The following is a 10,702-nucleotide window of genomic DNA, read 5'->3' on the forward strand; positions in this document are numbered from 1 at the left end:
TCATCTCTTCTCACGTCAAGGCGCACAGGTGAGTCAGTGGGTGACGTCTTTATTTAAGCATTTCATTTGTCGCCCGGTTCATTAAGATTTTTTTAGGGTGTGTTTCGTTACAGGTTTAAATATTCTTTCATAATTAAGACTGGGTAAGCTAATGATATGGCTGAATTGTCACAATCTCTTTTTTTTCTTTTGATATATCTTATTGGTATTTATATCAGTATTTTCCCAAAAATGTATAATTAGCTTCTGCAATAATTAAAAAAAAAAGATTTTTCAACACACTCAGAAGAAAACATTTTTAATTTTATTGACATGCAATGTATTTGGTGTTCCACAGTTTAAAAGTCAGGTGGTACAATCTTCCAAACATACATGAAGAGAACAAAACTGACTATTTCTCTCAATAACTCATAATCCCATTTGTATTATATTTTTACAATTTCAGTCATAGTAAATACAGTGCAGATACATAATACTAAAATGTGCAGCATTTGACATTTTTTGGCTGGTAAATTATCAAAGTCGTCTTTGTAGAAGTTTTGTAATAACATATTAAGGACTTGAAATTGCCTTTTCAGATTTGACTTTATAGTTTATTTTGTACACCAATGTTGCTCATAAACCAAAAAATGTCAGCATTAAATCAGAAATGGCTTAAACAGAAAACATCATAAATGAAATCACACCATGCAAAGTGAGCTTTCCTTCACAAATGATAAACCTCATGTATTGTATGCAGTATATGTCAGGCTTATAGAAGTGCTGTCTGTGTTTGAAGCTCTCTATTCACACTCAACACTCTTAAACAGATGTATATTTTTATCTCTGAACCCCAAAGTAAAGCAAAAACAGTCCATACTTTACATAGTTAATTATAAGGCTGAAATGTATGTATAACATCAGAAACACCTGCAAGTAAGCTGCCTAAAGTTGGAGATGCACTTTATAGACCTACAGTACTTAGAATGATTTCTAAGTATCATATCAAGTAATATCTTTATAAATGTTAAGCGAGAGTAAATCCAAGGAACACTGAGTGTTACGTAAATTCAGTTATTTATTCTAACGATTTCCTCAATCTTACTCAACATAGAAATCACCTGCATAATGTAATGTAATGTTATGGCCATCAGTTCTCACTGTTTCTACTTTGTTTCTGAGAAATCATGTTTTATGTGTCAGCTTGACATGGCGGACAGCTCTGAATACTACAATATCCATGAGCTTTGGTCGCCATTGCTACAGAGAAGCATCACTGAATCAGAGATGTATTTATTTCTGAATACTTTCTTGTTGCTGTCGTGACCAAAGTGCAGCACCAAAGTTACTGAATTAATCCAAAATGTACTCATAAATGTAATTTTAAGCTGCAGATTGTGTTATCAGTTTTCTTAACAGTCTAATCTTTAGCTTCTATCCACAGCTAGCGGTGCACATCACAGAATTTTAAGCTGTGATTGGATGTTTATTGCCAAAATGCACCATGGGAATTGTATTTAAAACTTCTGGCCTACATTTTTACAAACTCAGGCTTGTATCTACGTCTTTTTTTTATCAAAAAAACAGACCATCTTCTAACACAGTTGTTCATCTGCTGTACTGATGATTCAACTGGAGAGCCTCATGTCCGTCCATGCTGTAGAAATGCTGCAACTGTGACTTACATTAAATTGCCTATAGAGAGAATGAAAAGGACTTTACAACTCTATTGTACAAAGGCAGAAAAAGATGTGTTTTGGGGCATGTTGCTGCAGGTCATGGTGTTAGCTAGTTGCATCTCCCAGTTTAATTACTTTTTGCCAAATATGGTTTTAGAGGCTCTGATAAGAAAGCAGCATCGAAATTTTTAAAAAGCGGAAACCTGATGTCGCAGATCCATGTTTTACTCTCTGTGGTCTCTGGCAGAGGCTGACGAAAGAGGAAGTATTTGCTAGTGGGGGAAAAAAAAAATCATTTCCAACATGTTTTTCTTTCTCCTGCTGGGGGTGTGGGTACAGGAAGCAGCATGGCTCATGGGAAATGGAAGTTAAACAACAGTGATGTGTTGATATTTCAGTGTTATACACATTGCACCTATTATTACTGAGGCAGCGGACATGGTCATACAGTATGTCTTGAATGGAGGGAGCCAGTCTCCTTTTGTAAATCAACTTAAATCATTGTAAAAGGAAGCAGGATGTTAATCTGAGCAGCTGGCAGATATACATACATACATACAGTATATCAGTGAAGATTAAACTGTTGAAGTTGGGTCACTTTTTAATCACTCCCTTGGGAAAGAGGGGGGAAGAGGAGGGGGGGGCAGGGGAGCCTCGTCCACAGTAAAGCCGAGCCTCTGCCGCTCTCAGCTGCTCAGCAGGACGATGATGTAAATGAGCAGCAGGCAGATGAGGATGAGGGTGAAGTTGACGAACAGCTCCTGCAGGTTCCTCTTGGCTTGAGGATTCACCTCGATCTGAGATGCTCGGCGGATGGCCGATTTGGTCATGTGCTGAACGCGCTCCATGGGGACGGCGGAGTGGTTAGATTTTGATAGACTCGGTTAGCAGAGGAGACAGTTCAGGCAGGCTGCTGGGCCTGTTTGGACTGGGAGGAGCTGGAATGAGCTGGTCAGGCGGATTTGAGGAGGTGAAATCCGGGAATCAAACTGCAGCTGGTTGTGTGGAGATGAGCTCAGGTCAGGTGTTTGAGGCAGCCTGGCCTGTAGTGGACTAGTTCTCTTCTCTTCTCTCTGCTGGTGACAAAGAGAGAGAGAGAGAAAGACATAGAAAGCAAGAAAAGGTTGTTAGAGAAAATAGCGTGCAGTGTTTCACACATCACCGCCCTCCTCTGGGTAATGTCTCTTGGTTGTGATCTTGTGACTCTCCTGTATCACAGTACGTGGTGTGATGATAAGAGAGCTGCTCAGAGGCGCCAGCTGAGGTCTGATGATGTGTTAAGCCAGACTGTAGTGGAAGTGGCAGCAGCACAAATGTCATGACAGCAACGTGAATGACAAAATGTATGTTGACAGAAAAGACATTTTGTAATAACTGGCCTGTTAATCCATAACATATATCAATTAAAGCAAACCTATATTAGAGCTTTGCTGAACACCGTTGCAACTAAGAGATGATGATTGACTTTAAAAGGTAATGTAACAGTAGCACAAGTAGAGACAAGTCATAAAGTTATTAAACTCTGGCTGCAGGCTCTCTACACTAAATCCCTTTTGTCCTCTGATCTGGGACTTTCCTGAGATCAGAGTGACTGTGACAAGGTGACCGTGCATTTGCATTAGTGGCTCCCACAAACATCTTACCACTTGTACATCAGCTCTGCCAAGTTCTTTGCTATTTTTAACAAGATTAAAAGTCCTGCTAGCAGCCCCTAGTGGGCGCAGTGTTCTTCTATACAAAGGGGTGAACAATGTACAAGACAGCTTTGGATTCCTAGAGGCTTGTTGCCAGAGAAGTCTGATGTTTGGGTGGTAATCCAGGCATTAGATTTACTGATGTTGCACTAAAGCAAAGTGTCTTTAACTGTGCTTATGATCCTAAAGCTGCACTTTCTAACTGTATCTTTCTTTTTTCTTTGTTACTTTGCTGCATTGTGGGATCAGTACAGATAACAGGAGTCATTTTAGCCTTTTGATGCCTTTTTACAGACTTTTCAACACATCTATTTTTATCATTTCACTTTTGTTTCTTCCACCCTTAATCCGTCTCTGAGTCACCCATTATCACTTGACATTTTAACGCCTTTACACACACACACACACTTTCTCATACCCCATGGGATATCTCCATGAGAGCGTCAGCCTGCTCTGAGACTTTTGACCTGACTGAAGTGTCTGCTCTGATAGGAGGAGTTTTTTGGGGAGGTTGATCTCAAAGCCCTTGAGACTTGCACAGATAGTGTCTCACCTTGGTTGTGTTTGACTTGGAAAAGTAGCTTCAGTAAAGAAGCCCAGACTAAACCAGACAAGCTGAGTCCCATTTAAGGGTTGTCTGCTTTTCTCAACACTCTACTGCTACATGATACCATTAGTACTACCATTAGTCTGCCACATACTAGAAAATTGGATTTGTGGTGTGAACCATAGGTCTCTAAGGGAAAACTTCATTATGGTTTAACTGCTTGTGATCGTCTTTGAAAGTTACTAGAAGCAAAACATAACAAAAAAAGGAAACTGGCGCATTTTAGCATCTTTCAGCTCATTGTTTTGGTTTCACATTGCACAACTTTACTGTTTTGGTCTTGTCTCAGAGTTCTCATCAACCTCTTTTCCAGCAGAAGGCAGCTGTTTTCAACAAGAAAGCTCAGATATGTAGGCAACTGTTTGATATTAAGTTCACCATATCAACTTTATAAGGTGATTGTATGTCACTGTTGTGTTTTCACAACTAATCTTATGCAGTCAGATATTTTCTTGGAGCCGCCCTCTAGTGTCCATTAGAGGAACTGAAACTGAAGGCTCCTCAGGAGTCGCTTCCCCACTAAGTTGTGGTGCCTTAAATAAACGACAAAAATCTTCAGTTACCCAGAGACTTTTCTGACCCTCCCTGAACATCAGACCTAAAACAATAAATATCCACAATCCTTGGCACACTGGCACCCCTAAGGCGCTCTGGGCCCCTGAATCATTCAACGTCCCAAGTTTATTATTCCATTCAGTAAGAGAAATTAGTCTTTTTGTCCTGCCAGTAGCTTGACCTTAGGGTTAAATTGGGATCATCTTGTGTGTGGGCCTCTACAGTTAAGCTCAACACTGCGTGACTGACAACAAGTGAGTGACTGGTGCTCCACGTTATCCTTGTGGATAACGTGGAGCACCACGTCTGCACACATCAGCGTCGTTATTATTCGCTGAGTGCTGACTGTCAAACATTTCAGGCTGGAAGACAGCCAGCTGTTCTTTTTTTTTGTGACCAGTGTGCATGTAATCCTCATTTCCACAGTAGGAACATGAGTGAAAAATGAATGTTGACAGTAAATACACCTGAGTTTACCTCTGTCTAATGACACTGAGGAGTCTGTGAGTCTATGACACACATAGCACACATATTTCCTTCCAAATTTAACCCCTGCCTAGATAAAATGGATCAAATTTTCTTCGTTTTCAACAAGCCACTGAAGTTCTGTCTGCATTTCATCTGGCTCCAACACAGCTGTTGCTCTGTCAGAGGCATGCAGTGATTGCTATGTTATGTAATGAACATAAGAGCATGCAACTGGACAAAACGCAGCAACTGGAGGAGTCGGGGAGGCTGGTGAGAGGCTGAAATCTCACTCTGTCACATCAAGCACAATTTTCCTGTTGGCATGTTAATTAACAACACAAACTTTATTTAGGTTAAAGCTGAGGTTACACAGCCATGTGAGCATGTGACCATAGAGTGTCCAGCTATAGCTAAATACACTGTATAGTAGGGCTGCAACTAAGGATTATTTTCATTATCAATTAATCTGCTGGTTATTTTCTTGATGAATTGTTTGGTCCTTTTAAAATGTCATAAACTAGTGAAAAACAAGCGTTACAATTTCCCAGAGTCAAAGGAGACTTCTTCTGATGTCTCGTTTTGTCCAACCAACAGTCTAAAACCCAATGAAAATTTGGTTTATTACAACAGATGACAAAGAAAAGCATTAAATCATCACATTTGAGAATTTGAAAACATCAAATTTTGGGCATGTTTGCTTTAAAACTAAAATGATTATTTGATTATTAAAATAGTTGCAAATAAATTTTCAGTCAACTGACTAATTGTTGTTGCAGCTCCTCAGTGTAGGCTTGAATCTATTATGGAAGTGTACTAAGGTGCAGTACCATGAATGACCACTAGGTGGAGTTAATCTGCTTTTAAAGCTGCATCATCAATTTTTTGTTGTTGTTGTTTTTGTTCTGTTTTTGGTCACTAAAGGGAGGAGGAACTCCACAACAAGCTGAAAACACAACACCGACATATTTTCACCACATATTATATTACTTTATCCTTCTTTATCTTAGTTCTCCAGAAAATATCCAGTGTAGTTGTTATAGTTTTATAATTAATTGTGTCTAAGAAAATGAAATTTGGTAAAGTTTCTGTTCTTTAGGAAAGATAATCTATTAGTTGTAAAAGTTGTAACAGCACATTAACCTTTAAGTGTTAACAGTTTTGATGTATTTTGCAATGTATTTGCTTTTAGTTCTTTTAATACTTGTTCAGTAGTTAATTTACTTTCATTTAATGGAGATCTTTTCACAGTACTCTTGTTATTGTGTTAGACACTTGTAAACATGGGTGTAAATCATGTGTTTGGATGGTTATTACTGTTGAAGTACAGATAATTCCTCTGTTCTGTTGAAATGACCACGTTGTATTTTATTTATACACACAATCAGCTGTTGTTAGCTGTTGTTGTCAAGAGCTAAATACCTCCAGTGTGACCAACAGAGTGGATGTGGTGTATCTTGTAGTTGGGAATGAAAATTACTGGCAACAAAGTTTCATCTCAAAAGTAAAAACCATCACAAAACAGCATGACATTTGCAGAACATTGTGTGTGTGTGTGTGTGTGTGTGTGTGTGTGTGTGTGTGTGTGTGTGTGTGTGTGTACACTCTGAACACTTTTGGATGCCAGTCATTCCACGGGTGTGAGTTTTATCAGTGTGTGTCAGCACCACTCACTGTTGTCTTGAGCAGCAAAGGAGGCGACAAACAGATGTTTTTAACCACTTAACATTCAACTTATTTGTTATTATGGAGTATTAACAACTGAGGCGACTCATTCATATCAACACTGAGGACTTTTAGTGTGATTTGGTCAAAAAAATAGATTGTTTAAAACAAAATTGCTGTAGTATATCTTTTGTTATGTGTGGTACATCCTTAGAAAGTTATTGATTGTAAAAAAGTGAAGTATGACAGCTGTCGAGAAGTAAAATGTAGGTTAGACAGGAAACATGGGTTTGCTGATATTGACCTGTTATTCTAAGTGGGGCATGGTGTCACCCACCCGCTGACAACAGCTGTTGGGTGCCAGTACTTTTATTATTTATTTATACATTAAAAGTCTTTAAATTTGTCTGTTTTCATTCCAAAAAAAAATCAGCCTTTTACTCGCTATAGAAACAGTATGACAGCAGGAAATATCAGTTAAAATTTATTTCCAAGGTTAAAAACATTCTTAATGGATGTGTGTTATCATATTTATGGCACAATCATGGCAATATCAATCCAGAATACCTTCAATTTCAGGTGAACCTATAGTAAGACTCACAACATAATAACCTTTAATGTCATTACAAGAGGTTGTTTGTGACTGATTTTGCTCTGAAAAATATAGTTTTTGCTGAGCTCTGTGCACAGAAATAATCTGTCTAAATGTAGGTTTGTTAGTCTTAATCTGCCAGTTTCAAACGAGAGATAGTTACGTGATTATGTTCCAAGACTGGAGATCAAGGTGATAAAGTCAGTATCATTATATAATAGCCTGTGCTTGTTTTGATGATGATCGAAACAGATTTGTGAAATGACGCTATGGGATTAATCCAAATACTGTTCCAGTAACTTTGAAAACTACGCTAAGAACATGAAAGAGATAATAAATCTCATTGAGTTTGTTAAAATAATAATGGCTACTTAAAAATATTTATTGAATATTTACCAGCTATTGCTTGTTTGCTCATTTATATATTTATACATTTACTTATACATTTCCCCTATATTGTATTGTATTTGTCAATGTCCACACTGTTTCTTTTGTTTTTTTAATGTGGATATTCCTCCTTGAGAGGTCACCTAAAAAGTCAGGGTAGAAAAACATCTGAAAACGCATTAAGATCATCACGGGACACTAAAGGTCAAACATTTAAACCAGTTTCCCGAATTTAGCCTTCCATCCAACCAATTTAATCAATTCTATGCAGCAAACAACATCAATTCTATTATATCAGAGATGGAAGACACTAAACAAAAGACCAATATCACTGAAATCAGTGTTCAGACTGACTCAATTTGGCTCCTCTGTGTACAAAAATAAAATCATGTGCTTTGGATGGGAATGTAAGAAGTGGGGATGAGTGTTTATCTCTCTGGGAGATTGAATCCAGTTTCCATTCCCCCTCCTGCCCCCTTAAGAGCTGTGTTTACTGTATGTGAACAATGAGTTTTCTATATAAGAGGCAGTAATTCACACAGTGCTTCTCTGTATCTTAACATAAAATAAAGCCTGCTCTTATTCTCACAGTAAGATAAATGACGTCTCATTGTTGCAAAGTGTCAAACTAACTTCCTTATTAGTTAAGTAACTGACCGACTAACTGCAGTGAAATCTCATGAAGCCTTTATAGACTCGAAAATAAATCTGCGTCATTAAATCCACTAGAAATAATGATACTTATCGTATTTTAACGGCTGTTCTAGACTTAAGATTCACTATAAGAATCATTGTCTCATCATCTACTATATTACAGTTAAATCAAAATGTAAAAAACAGCTGTCTCTAGAGGATGCTGGTTCTTACCTTGCAGATGAGAACAGAGCTGGTTGGAGTTTGAGAGAGAAATGTCAGATATGCAACGCTCTCCAAGGCTGTTAACACAACATGAGAGAGAGAGAGGGAAAGGCAGAGAGAGAGAGAAAGAGAGGGAGAGAGAGAGGCAGGACATCCCATAAAAGATTTTAGGAGAGTGGGGATACCAAGGTTGTACCAGGTCTGGTGAATTATACATGCAGCAGCCCACATCTAACAGGGCAGTTTAGTTCAGGAATTTAGGTTTGAGTCCTAAAACCTGAAAATATTAAGTTTTTAAACCTGGCTGGTTCCCATGACTCATAATAAGTCTGAATGCACTTGAAATGATGTAAACAATTAACATACCTTTCACAAATAATATTAAATGTTACATATCTGCATTAGTAAGAGTTTATTGTAGTTTCAGCCTAGTGGCCACAAATGGAATTGCAGGTCATGTGACCCAGAAACTTCATGTCATATAAAACTACAGAGAGCCCAAATGAAACCAGAACCTCCAGAATCTGCTCTAAAAGTAGAAATAACCTCATCAAGATCACACTGACTTTTGTAGTAACACAAATTAGTAAAAACCCAACATTTGTACATACTGTAGCATTGTTCAATTCTATGGTGTGTGGTTCACCACAGATGTTACATTTTGAAAAAAACAATTTAATATTGTCGTTTTTAGCAGCCTTTAACAAATACAATTTCCCATAAGCCCTTTGATACCTTTTAGGGAGGGATAGACTATTTCTAGACAGCAAAGATTAGAGCTAAAAGTTGGAAATATGACATTATAAAAGAGCTTTGGTGGATATCATAGATAATGGAGAAACCAACAGTTATGATAACGTATTACATGCCCCACCACACTGGTAAGGCTTCATGGCAGTTATAGTTTTTTGTACACTAACAAAGGAGTTGTTTAAGTAATGTAGCAGATACTAGATAGCACACCTAATTTTCTCATTTTTTAGAGACCAATGTAGGAAACCCTCAATGTGAGATTGCATTAAGTTACAGAAGCTAGGCTAGTCTGGAGGTGACTTTTTTTTTTTTTAACCAGCCTGAAATTTAATGACTTTTTTGCATTTCCAAATCAAGTCAATTTTATCTGTATAGCCTAATATCACAAATTTGCCTCTGGGCATTTTACCATCTGTACAGCAACACAACATCTACCTATCCTTAGACCCTCAGTTCACAACTCAAGAAAACCCTATAACAGGGAAAAAATAGAAAAACTTGAGGAAGAGCAACACAATTTTGAGGCTTATTTCTTGTGCTTACTCGGTGGACTTCTTTGGTGAACATCTTTAATGGAATGCATGGGTTACTGTGTTTGGATCCCACATCTTTTGTTTAATATATCCATGAAGTGTCACCTGAGAACAGCCAACACATTACCTCTATTTGGCGAACAATAAAACATCATAGTTGGACCGCTCTATTGTCATCATTATCCGAGCTGGCTGATAGACACTTGGCAAAAGTGTTGTGCCTGCGAACAGCTGATCACACCTCTAAATATACAGTTTGGCTATGACCACACCAGTGAGGCCGCTGGGAATTGATCCTTTAGGATATTGTTGAGGCAGCAATGACAAAATAAAACAAAAACTTTGTTTTGTATAATTTCAACTGACATTATTTCACCCATGTATCCAAAAATCAGACTAAATCATTGATTTTCTGACAACATCAATGAGTGTATTACATCACGATAACCTTCACATCTGTCCATTTTTAAGGTCTTTCAATTTTGGATTCAAACGTGTACAAGACATTAAATATCTGAAATATGATTTGTGACATACTCCATAGCTGCTCACCAGATATTACCGACTGACATCCTATGATTATTGGTTATGGCAACATATTTTTGGTGCTACACAAGTTCTGGGTTTTTTGACGTGTGTGTGTGTGTGTGTGTGTGTGTGTGTGTGTGTGTGAAGTCCTGGACAGCTTCCTCCACTTGGGAGAAATCAAAAGAGACAACGGGTTCAAAAAAAATCCGGAAAAAGTAAAAATAACCCCCCTGTTGTGGCCCAGAAAGCATTGCATCTGCCTTATAAGGAGAATCTGCATGTAAACAGGCTGTCAGTTAGAGACTCACGTACTGGGCAGTCCGCTTTGTTGTTATTGCTGTGGAAACACATTTAAGACAGTCTTCGAGTACATGGACAAGCAAATGTTTCTATCAAAGTCTTTTATG

At 37.9% G+C, this 10,702-nt stretch overlaps 1 protein-coding gene across 1 annotated transcript; it reads right to left on the reverse strand.

Moving 5' to 3' along the window:
• Positions 1 to 282: 282 nt before the first annotated feature.
• pln1 (phospholamban 1) lies at positions 283 to 8,613 on the reverse strand. The gene is made up of 2 exons (XM_067583743.1): positions 8,491 to 8,613; positions 283 to 2,734 (listed from the first exon to the last, which is right to left on the reverse strand). The coding sequence occupies exon 2, from the start codon at positions 2,504 to 2,506 to the stop codon at positions 2,345 to 2,347; it is 162 nt and encodes a 53-aa protein (XP_067439844.1). The 5' UTR covers positions 2,507 to 2,734; positions 8,491 to 8,613; the 3' UTR covers positions 283 to 2,344.
• Positions 8,614 to 10,702: the final 2,089 nt, after the last annotated feature.

This window comes from Thunnus thynnus, chromosome 24 (genome assembly GCF_963924715.1).
Source record: "Thunnus thynnus chromosome 24, fThuThy2.1, whole genome shotgun sequence".
NCBI classification, from domain to species: Eukaryota; Metazoa; Chordata; class Actinopteri; order Scombriformes; family Scombridae; genus Thunnus; species Thunnus thynnus.

Bases quoted from the DNA above. Each gene is read 5' to 3' on its own strand.
- pln1 (XM_067583743.1), bottom strand. From the start codon at position 2,506: ATGGAGCGCGTTCAGCACATGACCAAATCGGCCATCCGCCGAGCATCT.